Source organism: Pteropus medius, unplaced genomic scaffold (genome assembly GCF_902729225.1).
Source record: "Pteropus medius unplaced genomic scaffold, Ma_sr-lr_union100, whole genome shotgun sequence".
In the NCBI taxonomy this organism is placed as follows: Eukaryota; Metazoa; Chordata; class Mammalia; order Chiroptera; family Pteropodidae; genus Pteropus; species Pteropus medius.
The window spans coordinates 3,247,459-3,272,170 of record NW_024355206.1 but is presented as its reverse complement, the minus strand read 5'-3'; the positions used below and the strand labels follow the sequence as shown (position 1 = coordinate 3,272,170).

The following is a 24,712-nucleotide window of genomic DNA, read 5'->3' as shown; positions in this document are numbered from 1 at the left end:
ATCAGGAATCCAGGCAGGGCTTTGCTGGGTCCTCTGCTTCAGGGTCTCTCATGGGCTGCAGTCAAGGTGTTGGCCTGGTCTCGGTCTCATCTAAAGGTTTGACTAGAGAAAGACCCAAGACTTGGCTCCTTTTGTGCTGTTGGACTGAGAGCCTCAGTTCCTAGCTAGATGTTGCTTGAAGGCATCCTTAGGATCTTTGCCACGCGGGCATCCCCATATGGCAGCTCACAACATGTCAGCTGGCTTCCTTGAGCAAGCAAAGGAGAAAATCTGCTAGCAGCTCAGAAGTCAGAATCATTTGCTGTGTTTTCTTGGTTAGGAGCAATTCATAGGTCCCACTCACACTCAAAGGGAGCGGTTTACACAAGAGAGTGAGCACCAGGGTTGGGGATCATCCTTAGGGCCATTTTAGTATCTCTGCCACAGATTCTTGTTTCTTCTTGTTGGAGTGTATCCTCTAATAATTCTCTCATATGTAGCTCTTGGTGGTAAAATATCTCAGATCTCGAAAGTCCGAAATGGATTTGTTTTGTCTTCCCACTTGACTGGTAGAGATGGGCATAGAATTTCTGGCTCATAATGTTTTTACCCGCTCAGAGCTTTGATATTTATTATCTTCTTGCATCCAGTGTTGCCAAAAGAAAGGCTGATATCAGTCTAATTTTTTGTCCCTTTTTAGTTGATCTGTTTTTTTTTTTCTCTTTTAAGGATTTGTCTTTGATCCTTGGTGTGAAATGTCACTACACTGTGCCTAGCTATAGATCATTTTTTTCTTCCTTCTTGATTGGTTTATCTTTCTGCTCTGTGGTTTGCATCTCTGCTTTGAGGTTTTTAAAAAATATATTATTAACATCTGATTGTCTACTAGCCAAAATTTCTAATTAATTGTTATTATTTTTTAATGCAAACATCTCTTATCCATCCAAAGGTATTGTTTGTAATTAATCTAAAGTCTTATAGTTTCTTCTGCTTGTTGGGTTTGGTATCTCTATTTCAAGGTGTTGTTAATCCTCATATATTTTTTGACTCTTGGATATGTGGTTGTCTTTGTGTTTGGGTGTATCTGTCGGCTTTCACAGACGGTTCTGGCAATGGGCTACTGGTAGGTATTCCTCACTTATTGCTTCCTAACCGAACCCTGATTATATTTGGGCAGTCATATGCCCTACCAGCTCAGGTAACAAATCACAATCGTAGTAAGGCGATTGTTGTAATTTCAATGCCTCTTTTCCCCAGCCTCCCTTGCAGCTAGAGCTGGCATGTGATAAAGTTCTAGCCAGTGAGATACAAGTAGAAGCCTACTGAGAAATTCTGGGAAATCTTTTACTTTATTATAAAGAGGACACTTGTGTGAGGAAAATTCAGTGATACTGTCTCTTTCCTTTTTATTCTTCCTTGGACATAGGCTTGATGTCTGGAGCATAGAAGCCATTGTGTGACCATGAGGCAGCTACACACTAAGGACGTTCAAGTGGAAAGGTAGGAAACCTGTTTTCTCAACGGTTTTGAGTCAGTGGTGCCAAACCTGAAACCTCCCCTAGACATCTTGTGATATGATTTAATTAAATATCTTTTTTGCTTGAGTCACTATTAATCAGATCTGTTATTATTTGTTAAACATTCCTGACAAATATGGCCAGCGTGTGAATGTTGTAACTGTTTGCTACATCCTGAATCCTGTGATTATGGTAGATACATGGAAGATTCTGCTGGGTCGGGTGAACCAGTAGCTTTTATGCCTTTGGCTAAAGAATCTCCTTCTTGGCTCTAAGTAGTAGAAGGCCGTTCAGGTGCCCACCATTCTACTCCTGGCTGTAGGCAGATGCTTCTGTCCTCTTCTTGGCACAGTCAGGGGAGGACAGCAAAGAGCAAGTTTCCAGCCCTGCTGTGATGCCTCAACCAACCACCTTCAGGTAGCCCAAGAGCTTTCTTCTATTTTCTATATCATTTCTGAGTTTAGAACCTCTAAGTTTCTCTTGACTTCTATAGCAGCTTTCTCTTGCATGTGGTTTATGTCATGGTTTCCTCCTTTAGTCTAGCCTCATTCTCCCTCTGTCTTTCAAGGATTCTTGATCATTTCTGGTCTACTGAGAGCACTCGTTTTCCAGTGTTACCAGTGTGTGTGCCTGTGTGTGTGTGTGCGTGCGCACGCGCGCACACACGCATCTCTGCATATGTCTGCCTATGTTACATTTGATTCAGTAATCATGATTTATATTCATGAAAAGAGTCAGCCTTATTTTTAAGTATCTAAACCTTCTTCTAGAAATCTATCTAAAGAAATAGCAGAATTGTAGTCAGAGTTTTATAGTCAGAGATCGCCTTTCCAGTGTTGTTTATGTAATAGGATTGGTATCTCAGGATGTGAGTCTAAGATCATGAGTTTCTTTCTGTTTGACTTGAAGCATCCACCTGCCTTGAGGTGGAAGAGGAGGTGTGGGATGGAGAAATATTAAGGTTTACTTTAACTCATCATTTCTAAGATTTACATTTCTTTGAAGCTGGGATGTGTCCTACAATCATTGTCGGCTGACAATAGCTTTTGGCTAGGCAGCTGTCACGATATGGTTGTCATTGTCTGCACATCTGCAGACTTGGTCTGAAAACCTTCTATTAACACCTCATATGTTAATAGGCCTGGGAGATGCAGCAAAAAAAAAAAAAAAAAATTGCAGGATGGGTGTCAGCAGCTCGGAAGAAAATTTTAGAGGCAGTGGCAGATCTCTTAATCTCTGGGTTAAGAGCTCCTGTGTCAACGGCACTCTCAAGGCACAGACAATACTGTGGAGAAAGACTCCATCATCACCAACTCTAGTTGAAAAGGGATTCGAAAGAATCATTTTCTGCATCAGCCTCTCCTGTAAAGAAGTTTTAGGAACACTCTACAATTTATTTCGTTTCTCTTTTCCTTTTTACCTATTCACAAGAGTGATATATGGTAAAAATGTATGTCTGACTAAATCTAAAAAGAGCTTTTTCAAAAAGTATAAACCCAAATCCTAAATGATAAGAAAGTATTGTTCATAATTTAATTGGCAGCTTGCTTTTCTTTCTTGGGAGTACCTAAAATAACAGTGCATCTTATAACTAATGGCATTCATTTCAGTGAAGTGCAAAATTATAGAAAGAATGAAGACAGAAAGAAGGAATTAATACCCAGCTTCTGACATTCAAAATAGAATTATGCGGGAAGACATTAGCCTTGCAAAACGTGTGTCTTTCTTAAAGGAAGATCTAAATTATTTTCTTTGGATCCTAGGCACACTCACAACCCTCCTCCTTTGGCATTTCAACAGCCAAGCCCAGAGGACTCAGCCTGCGGGGTCCTCCCTAAGTGGAGAAACCTTCCCGCTCTGGAAAGTGGGAGGCTTGCGGCCCTGCACTAGAGGGACAGAAGTGGGACAGGAAGAGCACGGTGGAAGCCTTTCTGAAACAATGAGGAGGAGGAGGAGGAGGAGGAGGAGGAGGAGGAGGAGGAGGAGGAGGGAGGAGAGAGCAAGTCAGGCAGAAATGAGACCTGAGTGAGTTAAGTTAGTAACTCAGTGACACCGTGGTTGAGGGGGCTTTGCATCTCTTCCTGCTTGGAGCCCCTGGAGGAGGCTGCACCGTCTGTCACAGATGGAGGGGCCCTGCGGTTCCCACCCCTGAGCCCCAGCAGCGCCCGCATGGGCAGGCGGGGTCCTGATGAAGCTGAGAGTGAGCTGTGAAGTTGCTGGAGGGGATCCCTGTGAGGCGATGACACCCTGGATCAGAAGGGACCTGAGCAGACCCATGGCCCAACACCCCAAGTCTCCCTCCCACCTGCCCCTGGGAACCCAGAAGCCACACTCCTACCCCTCTGCTCCCTTTCACCATGTGGACAGCAGTGCAAGACTCACCTTTTTTAACCTTTATTCTTAGAGAGACTGAGCTTTGCATATGTAAGGATTATTGGATAGAAGAAGATTTTAAAGGTAACTTTTTCCTCCCATACTAGCCAGAGACGAGGACGTGGAAAGACCAGAAAAATGAAAGAGCTACATTTTTTTCTTCACATTTCAGCTACAGCTGTATTGCAGGGGGATGTATTGCAGGAGAATAGTTTAACAAGTTATTACATGTGCATAAAATATAGTTTTACCCAGTTATTAAAATTATCTCTATGGACTATGTTAGTGACACGATAAGTGGCAATCAAGAAAGAAATGTGTATATACCAAACAATCTCAGTTATGTATCAAAAATAGACTGGAGGAAATGCACTAAAATATTAACTACTGTTGCTTCGAGTGGAGAATTATGGGCGATTTTAATTCTTTATGCTCCTTTGTTTTTTCCAAATTTTCTACAGTGAGTATGTAGATCCGAAAAAAAATAATAATAAAATTTTCAAACAAAATCTTATATAGCAAATGTCACAGATGGATTTCTGAAGCCCCTCGCTCTTCTCCAATTGACACAAAACAGCTGCAAGAGAATGTGGATGACTGGGCTGAGGGACGGAGTGTGGGAAGTGGTCATTTCTCCCTGTTCCCCAGCGTCCAGTCCAAGTGTGACCATTGGCAGGGGAAAGTCGACAGGGTATCTGTGTAACACTAGCCCTCAAGGCCGAACCAGAGCTGCAGAGTTTCTCCAAGCTTGGTCCCAAATGTTACCGTGTACCATCACCCATGTCTCCATGAACACGTCCGTGAGGAATCTTCTGCTCAGATCGGCCTCCCTGCTCGCAGCTGTAGGAGGACCCCCAGTCCTCTGATTCTCAGAGACAACTTACTTTTCCACAGGCACCAAAGATGAACAAAGATTTAAGTACAACCCAAATGTGACCTGGTGAAGAAGGCAGCCAGTCTGTCTGATCGGGCAGAACTGCGTCCAGCGGTCAGAGCCAGGGAGTGTGGCTGGGGGCCTGGAAGTGATGCTCACGGAAACCCCACCGGCCTGTCCTACCTCTGCTCTGTTGGAAGGTTTCCCTTACACTTACAGATTAATAAGAAGTAGCTCATGTTTGATAACTGTGGACTCCGTGGTTTGCATACGTGCTCATTCCCACGAATAAAATATACAATCAATACACGAGTTCATTTCCTCATATCCTCCTCAGCTATGAGTTTTATTAGTATTTAAGTCCTTCCTAAAAAAAAAATCTTATTTCCATGATGCTTTAATTTGAATTTCTCTGATTACAACTGAGATTGAATTTTAAGATGTTTCCACAGTTTAAAAAATTAACTCGTTTTTAATTGAAAAAGTAATTCACGTACATGATAAAAATATCAAACAGCATAAAAAGATTCACTGTGAAGCGTGAGTCTCTTTCCCGCCCTGGAGCCCCAGTCCCTGAGGCAGCCACTATGATCAGTTTCTTGTTTCTCCTTCCAGAAATATTTGTGCATAAACAAGCACACGTGCAAGTAGAAATGCATTTATGCACCTCTGTGTCCTTTATTTACCCCAAAAGAACATGTTTTAGAGTCAAATTCTGAGAGCCGCCTACCTCTCAGACGTCATCTGTACTGTTCTCCCCACCAGTCACCACACTCCAGCTGGACTGGCCGTCAAGGACCCTTTTCTGCCTCGGGACTTTTTTCTTGTACCCTGATGCCTGAAGTCTTCCCTGCCCACCTGTTCTGAAGCAGAACCACTGCACCTGGCCTCTGTCACACCTCTTTGTTGAGTTTCCTTCCTAGCATCTACCACTATCGGAAATGATCTCATTTCTGTGTTGTCTCGTTTGTTCATTGCCCCTCTCCTCTACCAGGATGTAAGATTCCTGACAGCTTGAGTCAGCTGTTTTTTTTTTTTTTTTTTTACCTCTATTTATCAGGACTTAAAGTTCCCCACAGAGGAAGTCTTGGATTAATTCAGTTATCCCTCGGTGTCCGAGGGGTTTAGTTTTTCAGGACTCCTTCAGATACCCGAATCCGAGGATGCTCAAGACCCTTAGAAAAAATGATGTCGTGTTTGCACATAACCTACACGCCTCCTCCTGTTTGCTTTAAATCATCTCTAGATCACTTATAATACCTAATACAATGTAAATGCTATGTAAATAGTTGTTATACTAAATTGCTTGAGGAACAATGACAAGGAAAAAAAGTACGTGTTCAATACAGATGCGACCATCATAGGCTGAACTCCATAGTGCATGTCAGCAACAACGTGACTTTTTTTTTTCTGAATGCTTTTGATCTGTGATTGGTCGAATCCATGGACGCAGAACCCATGGCTATAGGGGGCCAACTGTATTTGCTGAGTGAGTGACTGTTGAGCATACTGTATTGTACTTGGCTGTTTTCACTTAATAATAAGTGAAATAGTTTGACATGGCATGCACAGTACCTAAGAGGCCCTCCAGATTGTGCTCTTTCTTAGGTGCAAGGCGCAACAATTTGTTCTTTAATAGAAATGTCTCAGCGTATCCAAGACTACTAAACCCCTAAAATTTCACCAATGTAGTAGACCTCTGAATTTTTTGTGGGGTTTGTCTTTCCCTCTCTGCCACACATGAGTCTAATTTCTGCTCACCACATCCAATTAGCATGATGTCATCGATATTATGGACTACCATTATGTTTTGTAGGATAAGGTCATTGAGGTCCCTGTGATCTGTTTTGTGACATAGAGCAAGAAAGATGTCACAGTCCAAGAGAAAAACTGTGACTGTGTACTGCTGTCCTTCCCACGTAAAAGCAAGCAAATTTTGATTCTTTCAACTAATGAGATCAAGAAGAAGGTATTCATCAGCTCTATAGCTGTGAACATAGTGGCAGAGGCTGCGTTGCTCTGATTCAATGTAGACACTATATCCAGCAGAGCAACTGAGACTGGGGCTTGTCAGTTGGGTCCTCCAGGAGCCTAAGCTGAGATGGGATTAGAAATGCAAGAGGTGTACTGTGAGGAAGCAGGACTGGGCGAGCAAAGCCTTCAGACCATGGTGCAGATATCCCACCTGTCAGTGGAAAGGAGGCAGGAAACAGGATGGGGCAGGGAGAGCCTCAGACAGCGAAGCAGATATGACAGGGTCTAGTCCAGCCCAAGGGGAGTTTCGGAGCAAAGATCAACCTTTGCAAGGTCGAATGAAAGGCTGAATTGAACAACACTATGATGGAACCCGGCACTCTTGCCTCCTTCGGTCCTTTGAGAATGGCACTATGCTCTGCAGTTTCTCCCAGGATGGGGTATTACTTCTGATTGACTAATTGTCTAGGGGAAGAGGAGCCAGTTTCAGAGGCTTCCACTTCCACAGTGGCCCCTGGTCCCTGGGTCAGGGAACCAATGCGAGGTTCCTGCTAGCTTCCAGATAAATCTTTCCAAATTATAAATTTGGGAATGAGGGGAATTACACGGGGTCATTCCACAGACCCAGTGGACCAACTGAAAGATAGAGTTGGCTCAAAGCTCCATGAACTGCCTAAGTTCTATAAGCCCAGCCTAACAGGAGTACCGTGATGGCATTTCAGGTTCTCTGGTATTAATGTCACCAGAGACCCTTATTTCACAGTGCTTTAAAATCCTAGGTAGCTCCTTACCCCAGCGCAGTTATCCAGTCAATGGCCACAGATCCCTTTGGGGGAAGGACTGGAGAATAATTTAAACATACACTTGTGGTGGTATCTGTGGTATAATAAGAAAAAATATTTAGTCTTTGTTCGTGTTCCTGGCACAAAGCTCCTAAAAACTTGGGCATTTCCTGAATGATAAGGGTGATGGGCGCATCATTTCTTCTAAAGAGGCGAGTCTTGATGGGCCCCTAGACTTGGCGATTGGTTGCCAGAAAGGCCAAGTGTTAATTAGAAGTTTGGAACTTTCAGCCCCAGCTCCCAACCTCCAGGGAGGGGAGAGGGACTTCAGACAACCAATGTCCAATGATTTCATCAATCTCACCTATGTAATGAAGCTTCCATAATGAAGATTCTCTAAATGATGGGGTTTGGAGAGCTTCTGGGCTGATGAATGTGGGGGTGGGAGGGATGGCATACCCCAACTCCAAGAGAACAGAAGCTCTTGGGCTTGGGACCCTTCCAGACCTCATCTTATGTACCTCTTCGTGTGGCTGTTCATTTGTGTCTTTTATAATAACTGTACTGGTAAGGCCAGCATTTTCTTGAGTTCTGTGAGTTGTTCTAGCAATTTATCAAGGCTGAGAGGAGGGGTTGTGGGAACCCTTGAATTAGAAGCCAAGTCAGACAGAAGTGTGGGTAACCTGGGACCCGATACTTGAGACTGGCCTCTGAAGTGGGGGGCAGGCTTGTGGGATGGAGCCCTAAAACCTGTGGAGTCTGGTGCCAACTCCAGGTAGCTTGTGTCTGCATTGAACGGAATTGTAGGGCAACCATTGGTAATGGAGAATCGGAGAAGTGGTTGGTGTGAGGAAAAACCTCTCAGTGTTCCTCAAGGGACACTAAAATGGACGCTGGGTCTGAAAACTGACACAGGTCTGGGGATTGACAAGGAACCATAATTTCATTGTGGTGGATGACATTAGCCTTGAACTCACCAACTCGCATGCTCTCTCTATCTCTGTCTTGTGTGTGTGTGTGTGTGTGTGTGTGTGTGTGTGCACCCTTTTATTTGGGAGTCTAGTTACCTGGTAGTATCTACTCACATCAATCCCACAGGGCATCTCAAAGACACCAGTAGCCCCGTCCTTCCTCCTTGCCTCTGGGCCTGGTCAGATGGTGGGTTCCCTCTAACATTCCCCTCTCCCTGAGCCTTGTAACCACTTCCTGTGTTAAGAAGTTCTGGCCTCTCCACCTCATTGTCCTGTATAAGTTTCATAGCCATCTCCACATACTATTAAGACGAACCCCAGGTACCCTTGATAGAATATTGAATACCACATCACAAGCGAATGCCCATGTCAACGAATGCTCTGCGATCCAGCTTTATTTTCCACTCCCCTGGTTGTTCACCTCAGATCCACTGCCATGTTCCCCCCATTAGTCCCCCATGGCACATGCTGGCCAGGTCTGCCATTCCTTGGATGTGTGAGCTGATCCTCTGGGAGTAGAAACTGTACTTTCCAGCTCAGATTGTGGTGTGAGCCAATTCCATTGGCCTAGAGGCGATGAATGATGATGGAGGCAGATCTTAAGGAAAGCAAATGATATCTTGCAAGGCATCTGCTTCCACGGAGGTCTTTGCACTGCCCCCAGATTAGGGGAGGGGCTGCTTCTGCTGGCCAGGGGAATTTGGCGGTTCAAGGCTTTCAGGCTCTTCCACCTACCAATATCTTCATCCCAGGGTCCATCCCTTCTTCTAGCGGGGCCTAATTTTAACAGGAGCTCCACAGCCACCCTCCTTTGGGAGCACTGTCTCCCCTACAATTAGCTGCCGAGCCTGACTTACTACAGTTTGCCCTGAAGCTGCAAGAGACTGAGTCTCCCTAAAAACTGCTGTAAAGCTCCCAACCCTTAAGTTGGCCGTTAGCTACCCTGAGCCTGTCATTTTCCTTTCTGCAAGGTTTCCAAGTTGTTAATAAATGTCAGCACCCTACATTTCTTACAATGATCATTGCCCCCATACCTATCGAATACTACAGGCGCTCCGTTCCCCAGCTCAGTTCCACCTTCTACCTGCACCTCACCCCCATTAACGCCAGATGAAACCTTAGTAATTTTGATGCCACTTTATGCCGAGTGTTATTACCAGCCACTTACCACTAGCAATGGTGTTCCTATTGCCATCCGAACCATAGGCAATCCAAATTCGCAGACCTCTCCCGAGAGTCTTCTTGTAAGGAGCACCCTTGGGACCAGTTGTCCTAGGGGGCAAGTGGTGCAGTGTGGCCACGGGGTCAGGTGCGGAGGATTGTTTCTCCAGGAAAGTGGTCGGAGTCCAAGCAGAGTTGGTCACTACAATAGAGAAGCTAGGACAGGATACGTCAAAGGCCCTGGAGGGGCCTTTGTGAGGACGAGAGGCTCTGATGTGGCATGAAGAGATGTCTGATACAAAGGCATGTCATAGATTTTCTTTCCAAACAAGGCTCACTCTATTTGCATTTATCGATGCAATGTGATGGATAGGTTTAGTTCTCATTCTGGCATCTTATTTTATGTTATGCTTTCTCTCTGAGTGCTTCCTTTGTTTTGTATCTTTTGCCCTCTGGTGTGTATGTGTGTTTTCTCCAGGTTATTTCACTGCATTTGTGGCAATTTGGCACTCTAATTCTTCTGGAACCATCGGACTTTGTCAAGACAAGATGTGTCAGATATGCTAAGATGTGATCTGATGCATAAAACCTAAGACTGTGCACACATGCGCCCCTCATTTGTTTTCCCGGTACATATTTGCGCCTTACGGGAATCCTGATCAATTCTATGTTGCCTGATGCCTATCAAAAGAGAAGAAAAAAATTGGTGTGTTTAGAATTACACACACAGCTTTAGTGAAACCGTTCCTGAAAGAACTTCCATTTTGACTAGGGTTAATGAGAACCAAATCTTCCACTTACCATTTTATCTATCTGATGAGTGGAAGAATTTTCCGCCATCAGCTTTGGCTCCTTGCTTACATTTCACACCTTATTCCCTCTCTACTCCTCACGCAGCCTCAGCACCAGGCACGGCAGTACACATTTCTACAGTGACACGACCCCTTGCCCTGCTCCTTCAGGTCACACGCTTCGTGCCCGGCACCAGGTAGCTGAGTGAGCACAGAGGTGGGAGGGCACTCCTACGGTAGCACAGCTGGCAAAAACAGAGTTCTAGGTAGGAGAGACTGCAGATTACATAAACTTATCCCACAAAACCCAAACTAAATGCGCCCCATGTCAACTTTCTCTCATTCAGATCCACTCACACATCATATGACGTGAAGTAAAGAATTCTAGGCAAAGACAGTGATCTTAGCTGACAGCATCCAAACTGCCTTACCTATGAAAATTTAACCGAAGCCTGTGCCCATGTGAACACATTGTTGGACCTCTCCACCCCTGTTCTTAAAAGGGGCCGGGGCACTAAGGGGCCCACAACTTAAGCTGTCTTCTTCTTGTACGTGGTGGTTTATAATTTAATATGGACACATCAGTAACCTGCAAATAGGTGTAAGAAAGTCTAAGAAAGTGTTGTTTTTTTTCTCACCATGATTGATGCTTTTTAGAAAAAAAATATCAAAATCTTTCAAAAAATGTTTTCTTGTTCTTTTAGTTTCCGTCTCGCTGGTGCCTGGTCTGCTGACTATGCTGTTGGGGCGAAGTCTCAGAGCCTGACAAACAGGAGGTTACGCTTCCCACGAAAGGTCATAGAGCAGCGCTGTCTGGTAGAATGCCCTGTGAAGATGGAAATGTTGTGCGTCTGTGCTGTCCACGAGGGGAGCCACGTGTCCCTAGCTACTGGACACTTGGAACATGCCTGGTGAGACCGAGGAATTGAGTTTTAAATTTTATTTAGGTTTAAGTAATGAAAATTTAAATTTAAATAGCCACATGTGGCTAGTGGCCAGCAGTGACAATTTGGAGTCCCTTGTAGAAAGATGACCTGACACAGGAAGGGGAAACAGGAGGGTGGCCATGCCATCCAGGTGGCTGTGACCAGCTTGGGGAGCTTTTTGTTTAGTCGGTTTTTAAACCATTTTATCGAGGTATGATTGACATACAAAAAGCTGTACATATTTAATCTATACAATTTGATGAGTTTGGAGATAAGTATATACCCATGAAACCATCACTACAATCTATGCTATAAACACATTCAGCATCTCCAAAAGTTTCCTCAAGTCTTCTCGATTTATTTATTATTATTTTGTGCATGCAATAAGAACACTTAACATAAGATCAACCCTCTTAGTAAATTTTTAAGTCCATCACACAGTATTAACTACGAGTACTGTGCTGTAGGGTAGCTCTCCAGGTCTAAGCCATCTCGTGTACTCTTCGACTACAACTGCCCAGTTTCCCCTGCCCCCAGCCCCTGGCAACCACCCTTCTACTTTTTGCTTTTGTGTGTTTGACTACTTTAGATTCCTCACGTAAATGAGATCACACAGTATTTACCTTTCTGTGTCCGGCTTCTTTCTCTTCCAGGATCCTCGATGTTCTTGCATATGGCAGGGTTTCCTTCTTTTTTTAAGGCTGAATAATATTCCATTGTATGCCAGTACCATACTTTCTTTTCCTATCCATCTACTGATGGACGTTTAGATTGCTTCCCCATCTTGGCTATTGTGAATAATGCTGCAAGGAACATGGGGGTGCAGACACCTCTTTGAGATCCCGATTTCAATTATTTTGGACACATACCCAGATGTGGGATTGCTGGATCATACGGTAGTTCTATTTTTAATTTCTTGAGAAACTTCCATGGTGTTTTCCATAGGGGCTGCACCAATTTATAATCCCACCAACAGTGCACAAGCATTCCCTATTGTCCACATCCTTGCTAAATAACACTAATCTTTTGTCGTTTTTACAATAGCCATTCTGCCAGGTGTGAGGTCAGATATCTCATTGTGGTTTTGGTTTGCATGTCCCTTATGATTAGTGACATAGAGCAGCCTTTCATGTACCTGTTGCCCATTGGTATGTCTTCTTTGGAGAAATACTTTTTCAGTTCCTTTGCTTTTTTTTTTTTTCCCTGCTACTGAGTTATAGGAGTCCCACAGCCTGGGGAGTGGGAGCCCAAGAGCGGTGCTGCCCAGAGGGCTTTCCCACTGGAGTTATTCTGTGCCCTTCCTTCTCACACACTTTGGCTCAGCCAGGTAGGCTGAGTAGGGGGCAGGCTGGCCAATCCATTAGGCACAGTGCCCATGAAATTGTCTTAATTTCTTTTAAAAGCAGAAGAAAAAGAAGGCTTTGAGGGCCAAGGAAAATGTTTTAATATATGACAATATATTCATCTTTATGTCAACTTAAAATATAATGTAAAAAAATTTTTAATTGGAGAACAAACGTGCCTAAGACCCACGACAGTCATGTGTGTTGGGGGACAGGGTGCTTCTTCTACCACTGAAAGCTCACCTTGGGCTCCCAGGTATCTACCTGGCCACCTCCCCTTTTGAATGGTCCCCAGAGGCCACGCCTGGACTCCATGAATGGGCCCACCGGCCCCAGATCTTGGCACGCAGGAGTCAAACAAGAGGACCGAGGCTCAGCGACCATCCCAGAGTCAGAAGGGACCCGGGCACCCAGGCTCGGACAACGCACTCATAGACCGATACATACCTGGGCAAAGGGCAGTAGGGAGCTGGGCAGGGGCTCCAGAATTCTGCGGGAGGATGGAGAGTGGCGAGTTTATTCGTCTTTACAGCCCTTCGGATACTGGCCCACTTTGCAGAGGAGGAATCACGGGCTCAGAGAGGTTGAGGAACTTGCCCAAGCTCACACAGCTGGGATCCAAACCTAGGTATGTCGTTGATCAGGCCTAGGCTTGGAACCCCTCCCTCCGCCACTGTGGGACCTCCGGCGGCGAGACATAAAGAACGGCTGCTGTGCTGACCACGCCGCACCCCCAATGGCTAACCCTTTTCTCCATCCCTGCTCCCTGGAAACTCATTCTCTCAGAGCCGATCCTGTAGGGTCTCTGGGCCTCAATTTCCCCTTTGTGCGTGTGTTGGGGCAGGGTCTCCCCCTAGTCACAAGGAAGAGGCAGAGAAAAGAGGAGACGTGCTAAGACCCCAGCGGCGGGTCTTCCCGGAAGCCCCCTCCCACCGCGCGCGGGCCGGGCGGGCAGGAATGGGGCTCGGCTCCTTTAAGTCCCGCCCGGGAACGCCCTTCCCGGATCAGCCGCCGGGAATCGCGAGTTTCGGCGCGTCCTCCCGGCTGTCCCCTCGCGGTGCCACCGCCTCCCCGCGCAGCGGCCTGGGGAGAATGAGCCGCATCTACCAGGACAGCGCGCTCCGGAACAAGGCGGTGCGCAGCGCGCGGCTGCCCGGGGCCTGGGAGCCCGCCGCCCACCAGGGGTAGGCCCGGCCCGCGCCTCCCCGCACTCCCCGCACCCGCGGCCTCCACCCGCCCTCCCGCCCAGCTTTCAGCCAGCGCACCCGGATCGGGGAGGGGGCGCCCGGGGCCGGGGCGCGGGCCGGAGGGAAGGCGGGGCGTGCCAAAGCTCCTCCAGCGCCCGCCCCACTGCGGGAGCGCACCCCCTAAGACACCGATCGGCTTGAAACAACCCCTACTGTCCCCGTACTCTCGGGAGGGGATGGAGTTTCGACCCGCAAACCGGGCAGGAACGGGGCCGCTCGCTTCACGCCAACCTTGGTCTCCACCCCATCCCCGCGGCTGTTAACTCCAGGCACTTGCCACACAGCTGTGCCTTCCTTCGGGCCTTTGCCCGGGCTGCACCGCCCCCACCCCGCGCTCCAGAAGGGACACTGTCGTTCTGTGACCGGAACCGTGGCTGGGAGTCCGCCTGGGAGGGAAAGGCCTACCTGGAGGCCGCTGTGGGATCGCAGGGCCAGGCCTGCCCTCACAGAGGCGGAGGTTGTAAGAACGAATGGACCATTCTATTTGCAGTTAAAACACGGAAGAATTGAAGGGCTGAGGGAGTGCGTAGGGGCCAGTAGGTACTGCGGGTTGTCAATATTTTATCCCCATCCCTTCAGCTGTCCCCACCCCTCTCCCATTTCTGTGGTTCCGAAGAAGGAAGCCCGCAGGTTCTGCTTTCATGAAAGCTTGCTTGGGGAAGTGAGGTCCAGCTCTTCTCACTGGGGACCCTGTGATCTTAGGCTGGTCTGGTTTTCTCCTCCTCTGAAGTGGCTATGAGAACAGGAATGTGAGAGTGCTTTAAAACAGGTGAAAAGGAGATACTTTACAGCAGCTTAGATCCCTCCCCCCCAGAAATTTGGTTAAATAAAGAAAGAAAATCCTTAATATTTAGTAAGCACTGAGTAGTTTACCAAGCACCTTCACGTTCCTATGTCATCGTCATAGCAGAGTGAGTTACTCTCTCGTTTTGTAGATAAGACTGAGGCTCTGGTTAGAACACCCCCTGCAGAAGGGGCCACGCTAGGTCTTGTAGCTTGACATGGTCCCTCCTACTTTCTGAGCAGCACCCCAGCCTTTTGGACCCTCAAAGGCATGGAGGTCCATGTGGGAAGCACAGAGAAAGGGGCTGTTCAGTGCTGGGCTTGGCTCACGGACCAGGTGAATAGGGGACACGCATGGGACTTGCTTCTGTCCCAGTGCAGATTCTGACCTGGGTCGTCTAACCTGTGGTTCTTGCCTAAGGACCGGCAGAGCCAGCTGACCCCGCCCTTGTCCTCTCATCCTCAGGGGAAATGGCGTCCTGCTGGAGGGAGAACTGGTTGATGTATCTCGGCACAGCATCTCAGACGCCCATGGCAGGAAGGTGAGGATGCTTCCTTGGGGGCACCCACTGGCTTCACAGTCCTCATCTGCCAAGGCAGCTCCCCGTGCTTGGCTCAGCCAGTGCCAAGACTTTGGGTTCAGCTCTTTCCTTGAGGGGCTCATGGGGCAGGTGGGAGGTCAGTCAGGATATGAGCAGCCAAAAGGGGCCACTGAGCGGAAAAGGATCACTTAGGGTTGTGCTGTGCTGGGCAGCGGATAGATGGGAGAGTCTGAGTTTTTGCTGAGAAGACAGACCAGGCCCTGAGCCCAGATGGTGAATCTGGGGCCGGGACTGGGAGGGTTGTGAGCAGGAAAGGGTAGGGTGAGTGGTTCAGGATGAAGGCCCTGGGTGCTGAGTGGGCTGGAAGGCCCTCAAAACAGGTCCTGTCACCTTCTGATGGAACAGATTTAGTGCCGGGAGCCTTGCTGGGGTGGGCAGGATGAGTGACTATTCTGGGAGGGCTGAGGGCCCAGACTCCTGTCTCCTGGGTCCAGTGGTTCCCACTGCTCGTCCTGATGGACAAAGTTGGACCGAGGTATCGGCCTATATGTGTCGGGGGTGGTCAGTGGTGACCTTTTCCTTTGGGGACCAGCTCTGTTCCTAGGAAGTCATGTGTACTTTGAATTTTCGGGGATTGAATTACTATAAACGTACCGGTGGAATTTGCTGTTAGGAGCCTTTAAGTGACTCCATTTGCAAAGTCGCGAATCTCTTGGCATGGGCTTGCTCGTCTTTTAACATCACTCTGTGTGGCTGGGCATTTTGGAATGCTGGCTTTTTATGAAACAAGTAGCTGGTGAGGACCCGGGCCTTTATATGTGGATGGGTGGGGAGGAGGTTTGCTCTGTCCTGAGGCTTTGTTTCCAGTGTCAAGTCTACGTGGCTGACATTGCCCCGGGCTTTAGTTCCACGCGTGCCCTCTCACTCTCCCGGGGTCACGCCCTTTATCACCGCCCCATCTCAGGTGTCCAAGGACACACCGGTGTTCACCATCCTGTCCTTCCTGCGAGTCTTTCCCGAGCATCAGTTCTGAGTGTCCATGCCTCTTTCAAGTAGCTCCACTCCAATGCGCTGACTGCCTCATCTCCTTGGTCTCCAGAACGGAGCTCAAGGTGGGCCAGAGGCTGGTGCCACACAGAGCCGGTTTGTCTCCACCCCGTGGAAGAAACTGGGAGCCTCTGCTCCCAATTCTGCACTAGTTTCATGCCAAGAGATGCTTTGCTGTGCCCTCCCCTCCCTAGCATGTGGGTCAGCAGGGTGGGCACACCCATGCGGAGGCCCCAGCCAGCCCTCCCCGGAGAGCCCAGCGGTAACCCCACGCTGATGTGGGGCTGGCCTCTTTGGACGGGCAGGGCACTCTCAGCCCCCCTGCAAACTTGCCTCTCTGAGTGCCCCCTTCCTGATGACAGTGCAGTAGCTCTCCCCAGCACTGGCCTGCAGGCCTCCACCGTCTCTTCCTCCCCCTCCCCCAGGTGAGCAACGCCTGGTCCTGTTGGGCTCCACCTTGGCCATTCCTTCCCCTCCCTTCCCTTTCCTTCCTCTTTCCGTGTCCACTCACCTGCACTGGCTGTCAGGAACTCAGCCTGTCCCGATTAAATCTGGCACCTGCCCCTGTTGCCTTCTGGCCACCTCCAACGCTCATCCCTGTCCTGCTGCCCACCCGTTTCCTGAAAGACATCTCTGAGGGTCTCGCTGCTGCTCATAAACCTTTTAGGATTCCTCCTCATTTGCCAAGTAAAATCCAAACTCAAAATGCCAACTCAGGGCCTGTCTCGAACCCATCCCTTTTCCGTTCCCAGCCTGGGCTCTCACGAGGCCTCCACGGGCCTTGTGTTGCTCATGCAGGCACACGGGATCCTGACTCACGCATACCTGCCCGGACGTTTAACGCTCTTCATACACCTGTTTTCACAGTTGCGGTTTTCTCCGCCTCTGAGATGTCACCTTCCCTGTTTCTCGTAGAAGGCGGTTCCCTCTTCTCCCATCCCTGGGAGCATTTCACCCACTCGCTGTGGTTAGGGCCGCTGGCACCCACGTTACAGCGCGCTTCATGCTTTCCGCTGTGCTGGTGCCTTTGTTATCTCGTGGAACCCTTAGGACATTCCTGAAAGCAGATATGGTGTTTCCATGTGGCAGGAGAAGCTGAGGCTAGGAGGCATTCGCCCCGGGTCCCACATCCGCTGGAAGAGGCGCAGTGGCAGCCCTTACTCAGCCCCCTTTCAGCGCCTTTTCCAGCGTGCCTTGTATTTGGGGCCCTTGGCACTTGGGTTATGGTTGTCTGTGTACTTTCTGTCTTGGTTGTGTCGAGGCCTTGGGGTCCGTGGGCCCACCCTTCCGTGGGTGTCTAGCATGGTTGGTTATGTGTGGCAGGTGCTCTACTAAACATACGAATGAATAGACAAATGAATGAACATCGGAGTGCGGCATCTGCCCAGCTTGACTATCTTTCGACCTGAGGTGGGGTTCGGGGTAGAGAGTGAGGCTGGGAAGGGCTGCGGCCGGGGCCCTGTGGGGGGTGTATGTGTTGGAGAGTGTGGGAGTGGAGCAGCCCCCCTAACTCTCTCTCTGCCTGGCCCCCAGGAACGCTACTATGTGCTGTACATCCGGCCTAGTTGCATCCATCGTCGTAAGTTCGACCCCAAGGGAAATGAAATCGAGCCCAACTTCAGTGCCACCAGGAAGGTGAACACGGGCTTCCTCATGTCATCCTACAGTAGGTGTCCTCTGCCCTTCCTCCCTTAGGCCCTGCTATATGGTGGCCTTCCTTTGTCTCCAGGGGTCTTTTGGCTTCTCAGCATGGTTGGCCTTAAAGCCCATGAATGGCCTGAGGGCACCCTGGCTCAACTCCTTCCTGCCCCCACCCCCCCATTCACAGTCCCAGGGGCCTGGCTGGTCTTCCCAACTCCTGCCGTCTCCTGCAGGCTGGCAGAACCGTCCATGAACCTGGCTCTGGGCTCTTAACTGCCTTTGTGCAGAGCCTAGGCCAGGCCCTGGTGACCTCCACTTGTTAAAATTTTCATTTGGTTCTTAGGCCCCTGGTGATTTCATTCCTCTTCCGGTTTTGGCGGCGGAAGGACCTCTGCTATCTGTTCCTGTGTGAGGAGGTTTTGAGGCTGAGTGGGAATCCATTCATCCCTCTCTCGTATTCATTCATGCTTTCAGTTGCTCGTTAATTCTCTGAACACTTAAAGAGCATCTTCCATGTGCCAGGCCCAGAGCCCGTGCCTGTAACTCCTCTGCCTTGGGCTCCATGAGGAGTCCTTGCAGGACTGGTGCTCAGAGTCCTATCTGCAGGTGACTGTGAGCGTGTAAAGCACTGTGCCCTCACCTGGCTCCTAAAAGGCCTTCCCCAGGTGCGTGCTCTTACAGTGGGACTAACCCTCTTGTGCTGTGTGCCTGCAGAGGTGGATGCCAAGGGGGACACTGACAGACTGACGCCCGAGGCACTGAAGGAGCTAGTCAACAAGCCAGACCTGCTTGCGCTGACAGAGAGCCTCACTCCTGCGCAGACAGTGGCTTTCTGGATGCCTGAGTCAGAGATGGAGGCACTGGAGCTGGAGCTGGGGGCTGGGGTACGGCTGAAAACTCGAGGCGACAGCCCCTTTCTGGGTGAGCAGTGTAGCCCTCGGTGGCCTGATGTTCCCATGTGGCCTGCAGTGGCTCTGGGCCTCTTTCCAAGTCTCCCCCTCCTGCTTAGACTTCATGGGAGCAGGTGAGATCTGGCCTCTGTGGGAACATGACCCTTTGAGATTTATTCCTAAGTCCCAAGGCCAATAACCTGGATTCTCTGGATCCTGGGGTGCCACCCAATCCTGTGGTTCCTGTGGGTGTCCGCTCCTGTCTGGTGTCTTGGGGTCCCACCCAGGGCCTCTCTGAGGTCCACACCCAGGCCTTGGGGACCCCAGCAGAATGAGCCAGTCCCCACTATGTTTCCACCACAGAGAAAGAGGCCATTCAACTTCTTTCCTTCTTTCAGATTCATTAGCCAAACTTGAGGCCGGCACAGTGACCAAGTGTAATTTCGCTGGTGATGGAAAGACAGGGGCATCCTGGACAGACAACATCATGGCCCGAAAGTCTTCAGAGCGGGCGTCGGCGGAGACTCGAGAGCAGGGGGATGGGGCAGAGGACGAGGAGTGGGTAGGTAAAGGGTGACAGCTGTGGACCTGGCATTGGTGCGGTTTATCTCTTGGCAGTTTCGTATGTGGTTTGTGGTTGGGTGCAGGACAAGGATGCGGCAGGTTTGGTGGAATTCCTTGGCATTCCCAAGAATGTGTTAGCATCGGGAAAATTCCTTCGAGGTGTGAAGGGTGACAACCTGGGACCTCTCTTTTTGGTGGGTCCAAACTGTGCCAGTCTATAAGAAAGCACGCGAGATTCATAAAAGCAAGAGATGGGAAGAATTGGCAGCAGAGGGGAGCCAATGAGGTTTACTGTCAACTCCCCATACATTGTCACTTCGAGTCACTTCAAATGCTGAGGCGGTTGAGCAGCCGAATGAGCAGTTTTTTCTCCTTCGTTCTGGGCTCCCTGCCTAAAATGGCTGGAAATGGCTGACTTGGTCCTTAATAGTTTTTTTTTTTTGCCAAGGATTAACCCCTAGTTGATTCTCAGCCTACTCACAGTTGATTTCACCTCGAGATTTGAATCGATGTCAAAAGGCCGCAAATTGGACATTTAAAAACAAATTCACAGAACAGTGGGCTATGTATCTAAGTGATGAAGATGATGATGTTTGCCAGAGAAAGCAGAGGCAGGTGGAATACAGGGTCTGGATTCCTTTTTGTTTTCATAAAGTGAGTCTTGCACTGAAAAAACAATTGGAGCTGCCAGGCTGGTGAGGCCAAGGCAGGTGGCTGAGGGTCCCGCCAGTACCAGTCAGTCAAACCCTTTTTGTCCTACGACTTTTATGAAATGTGCTCTGTTCACGTCTCTTTACGTTACCCCCAGGATGACTGACTGAGTTTACGGGGAGACGGAGTGCCTCCAGGGCCAACCAGCGCTGTTGAGAATTTCTTGCAACTTCCATTCCGGAGCTGGAAGAAGCAATCCGACCATCCTTACCTGGTTCTTCCCTAGAGCCGCCGTGGAACACCCTTTGAACGAGCTCTGCTGAGATCAAATCCAAGTCCACCACGTTAGCAGTGGGGCCCCATGCTATGACTCATGGAGGGTCCATCCCTGGATGTGAGTTCAGCCTCCCTAGACGTTTTCATGATGGCCCTTGCCCTGAGTGGCAGCCTTGTTCCTGGAGGCAGGTGGTGGGCGAGTTCCCCAGGGCAGGCAGGGGAACTGGACCTGGCCTTGGTGCAGAATTGGGGAACATCCCTCATCTGCATGCAGAGTGGCTCAGAGCTGTTAGCGGGGCTCTTTCCTCTGTTCTTGTGCTTCCTGCTTTCCCTCACACCTGCCCCACCACCGCCAGCGCTGAGTGCTGTGGGCTCTGCTGTCCTCTTCAGGCCTCCTGTCCCTGTGCCCTTTCCTTCCCCGAGAGCTGCCAGTTGTTTATTCCTCCTTCAGGTCTCTGCCGCCCTGGGGGGTTCCTGCCTCCTCACCTCCCTGGCTGCTTTCCTGGGGCTGCTGCACTCAGGGTTGGCTGGCTGGTCCCCATCTCTCAGGTGTACTCTACCAGGCCACGTTTTGGTGACACCTCTTTTGTGGTGGTTTTGTACCTTGAAGACTTTTTACGAATGAGTAAATCTTTAGAAAAGGGTTCCTCCACACCGACTGGGTTATTGTCGGGTGTAAAGGGTCTTCCAGCTGAACAAGAAATCTACATGTCCTAAAAATGAGTAGGGACTTGGTGGCACGTGGGTCCCGCCTGCCTCAGAGAAAAGAGGAGGTGGTGGTGAACTAACAATTGTTGAGAAAAACACAGCTCTGGGTGTTTTCTGCGGTAATAATTATAGCCACTGACTGATGAGTGCTTCCGGGTGCTAGTACTTGTGCTAAGCATTTGCAATATCTTACTTAATTGTCACCACAATACCATGAGGTACTGTGATTATTATTCCATTTTTTCCATGTGACACTGAAACTCAGAGGCTCCATTGATCGTGTATAGAGGAGAGAGCCCAGGCAGTCAGAGTTCAAGGTCCACATTCTTAACTACTGGATTATTCTGCTCCTACATGTATACTACAGAGGAGAAAGGGGGCCTCAGAAATGTTAAGCAACTTGCCCAGGGTCACACAGCTAATAGGTGGCAGAGCCAGGATTCAAATCCAGAGCTGACAGAAGCAAAATATATGCTCCTTTCCCATCCCCTGCTCCCTTGGCCTACAGAAGGGCATTGGACAGAGGACCCAGGAGAGGTCCTGGCCCTGTGAAGCATGGTTATATTCCCAGACTTTAGGGAGCTTGCCTAAACCCTTGACCGCTGATCTGTCCAGGCTGAAATCAGCCCTGCAGTATCAGCAGTTGAGCAGATAATGCTTCCAACGTTTATTATCATGGCTATGACTGTGCTTTCTTGCATATTTGAGCCCGGGCTCAAACTGTAAGGCTTGAGACTCACACTTCAGTTAAACTAGAAGCTGCCTCTCTGGTGTCCTGCATTTGAAAGGGGCTGGCCCACTGTTGAGCATGCTGAGACCTCAGCCACGGGGGTGGCCAAAGAAGTGGTTAAGCAGGAGGAGAAATGGGACACTGGCTGGGGGTAGAGGCACCAGTGAGGGCATCCCGCTGTCCAGAGCTTGTATGAACAGGCCACCATTCCAAAGGAGGCGGCCCAATGTGTCAATGGGGGGAAGCCCTGGGCAACCAATGGGCTTGGTGTCTTATGTGGGGGTGGAGGAGGGGGGTGTTCCTGGAAGAAAAAGGCCATTTGGCTAGAGCTCAGAATGGATGGGAGCTGCAGTGTGTTTGAGATGAGGCTGGAGATCGGGCATGGCATCTTAAGCATGTTAAGTATTTTGAGACTTTATCTTTAACATCCAGGAAGCCAGTGATCCCAGGGAGTGAGAAGATCTGATTTGTAGATTTCAAAGATCAGTTGACAACAGAAACTGAAGACAATGGGCCTAACTAGGAGACTGTTGCAGTTGTCGGGGTGAGAGACTAGAGTGGATTGGTCTATAGCGGTGACAGTGAAGTTGGACAGAAATTCAAGTAGACAGAGGAAGAAATGGACTTTGCAGCAAGACAACAGCACTAGCAAAGCAGTGGAGGTGGGGAAGTGGCCTTTTCCTGGAATATTAATTTCTGTCTATGGTTGTTATCATACTATACCTACACATGAAATTGGATAATCCTTTTTCAGTTGTATGATCACTTTCCATATTGCTACATAGTCTTCATAACCATCGTTTTTAGGATTGACTGCCATTTAAAATAGCTCTATCATTGTCCAATTTGGGGGTAATTTATTGGTCCCCTTTTGGAGCTAATGTAATTAATGTGTCAAGAACTGTTGTAAATTATATAATCCCCTCAATCTCACCCACCCATCCATCTCCCTCTGTAGCCCCCGCCCCACTATATTTTTGGGTAATTTCTTTAGGGGTTGATTTCCAGGAATCAGATTACTGGGAATCTAGGAATTTTTTGTAAAGGTCTTGTTATATTGCCAATTGCTTTCCAAAAGTGTTGTTCTAAATTACAATTTCACCAGCAGTGTAGGAGAGGACCATTTTCATGTGACGCTTGCCAGAATTGGGTATAACATTTTTAAAATGGTATTCGATAAGGTGAAAATAATTTTAAAGTTAATACTTCAATTTTAATTTTCCCTTTCCCCCATTAATAGTGATCTTAAAGATTTTTTTCATATTCATTTCCTAGATGTATTTCCTCCTTTGTTACTCAGTTCCTTTGCCCATTTATCTATTAGAGAGTAGGTCTTTTTCGTTTATCAGTCATGTATATTTTACATATAACTGCCATATTTTAACAACATCCTTTCCATTTTTTTCCATTTTTAAAAATTGGTTTTACAAACAAAATCTTTATATAGACTTATCCGTTGACTTTTTGTGATTTTTATGGCTTCTAAGCTTATATTCTCCAGATATTACTCAATTTCATTTTCTTCCATTTTGGTTATTATCTGGTTTTATATTTAACTCTTTAATCCACTCTGTCTTTAACTTGTGGAAGGATATGAAGTGAGATAACTAAATTGCTTAATTTCAAATTGCTATTCAGTTATCCCAACAAACTCATTGAATTCCTTCCTGTTACGATGTCTCTTATATCACATATTAAATTATTTTATGCTTAAGTTATCCATTATATTTCAATAAGTCTCCCTATAATGCCAATTTGAACTATCATAGCAGGATTTGATAGTTGGTAAACCTAGGTCTCTCACATTCTTTTTCTGTTTTAGAATTTTCTTTGGTAACCCTTCTCAACATTTAAAATATTTTGTCACATTTCAGTGCATATTTACTGCCTTTGGATTTTTTTTAATTAAAAAAAATTCTGGCTATAAGAGTAAATATTTATTTAGAAAAAATTTTAAAAGAATACATAATTCTACCATTGTTTTTTAAATCACTTACATAGTGCTCAGTTATATACCATGTATGGCCCCAAGTGCTTGTAATTCCTTTTGTGTTCAAAACTGCCTGAACACATTTTTTTCATGTAGAAGAACCCCAGTTTTACAGTAAACTGACATTATGCCAGTTTTACAGATGAAGACACTTGCCCAAGGTGCCTAGGCAGTTACCAGAGCCCGGGTTATAATCAGGACAGTGTGGTTCCATGATGCTGCCATTCCATCAGACACAATTATTCATATTTTGTTGTATCTACTTCCAATTTTTACAAAGTAGGGTGTCCCTGTATGTACTTTGTGTAATCTTTTCACTTACAGAGCTATCATGAACATTTCCCTATACCATCTTTCACAACATGTTTTTTAATAACTAATATTTCTCAGATGCATGTAGATCAATGCATTTAACAATTTCACATTTTGAAATAATTAGCTTGCTTCCCATTTTTCCCAGTAATAAGATTGCTGAGATATACGTTCTTGCAACTAAATCTTTTCACATATTCATAATAGTTTTATTATAAGTTCTAAAACTAGAAACGCTGGGTCTAACATTTTATTTATTTTAAAGGCTTTCGACACATATTGCCAGTCATTTGGGATAGGTGATTCCATTTTCCAGCTCTATCTGCAATATAGGGACGTCCACCCCGACTGTCATTAATTTTTTTTTTTCTTTTACCAATTTGAGATCGCTGGTACCTTTTAAATGGAATTGCATTAAAGGTCCCTTGATTCCACCATTCACTATGTACGGGGGCTGTAATACCGAAAAATAAAAATGACCTTAACGTGTCCCAACTGGGGAATGGCTAAATTAGCTGGCATCTCCCACCGCAGAACGTTCTGCAAGTGTTAAGGGGAAGGCAGGACTGTACGGTTCAGCGCTGACGGTGAGATGTGAGGCTCCCGCCGGACTGTTTATCTTCTGTGGATCTGCTTTGCG

General features: G+C 47.7%; 1 protein-coding gene and 1 long non-coding RNA gene across 4 annotated transcripts; one reads left to right on the top strand and one right to left on the bottom strand.

Annotated features, from left to right (window-relative positions):
• Positions 1–8,831: 8,831 nt before the first annotated feature.
• LOC120599375 (uncharacterized) lies at positions 8,832–13,628 on the bottom strand. 2 transcript variants are annotated; one of them, XR_005651883.1, is made up of 4 exons: positions 13,139–13,628; positions 11,972–12,151; positions 9,639–11,248; positions 8,832–9,068 (listed from the first exon to the last, which is right to left on the bottom strand). It is a non-coding gene; the product is annotated as an uncharacterized LOC120599375 (long non-coding RNA). The 2 variants fall into 2 exon arrangements; XR_005651882.1 differs by having other exon boundaries at positions 8,832–11,248; positions 13,139–13,608.
• A 5-nt stretch (positions 13,629–13,633) lies between these two features.
• Positions 13,634–23,488, top strand: ARPIN (actin related protein 2/3 complex inhibitor). 2 transcript variants are annotated; one of them, XM_039858427.1, is made up of 6 exons: positions 13,634–13,875; positions 15,188–15,263; positions 17,844–17,976; positions 18,666–18,872; positions 19,240–19,403; positions 20,214–23,488. In XM_039858427.1, exons 1-6 carry the CDS (start codon positions 13,649–13,651, stop codon positions 20,220–20,222), a joined length of 816 nt encoding a protein of 271 aa, XP_039714361.1. In that variant the 5' UTR covers positions 13,634–13,648; the 3' UTR covers positions 20,223–23,488. The 2 variants fall into 2 exon arrangements, with proteins under 2 accessions (XP_039714361.1, XP_039714362.1); XM_039858428.1 differs by lacking the exon at positions 15,188–15,263 and having other exon boundaries at positions 13,746–13,875.
• The last annotated feature ends 1,224 nt before the right edge of the window (positions 23,489–24,712 follow it).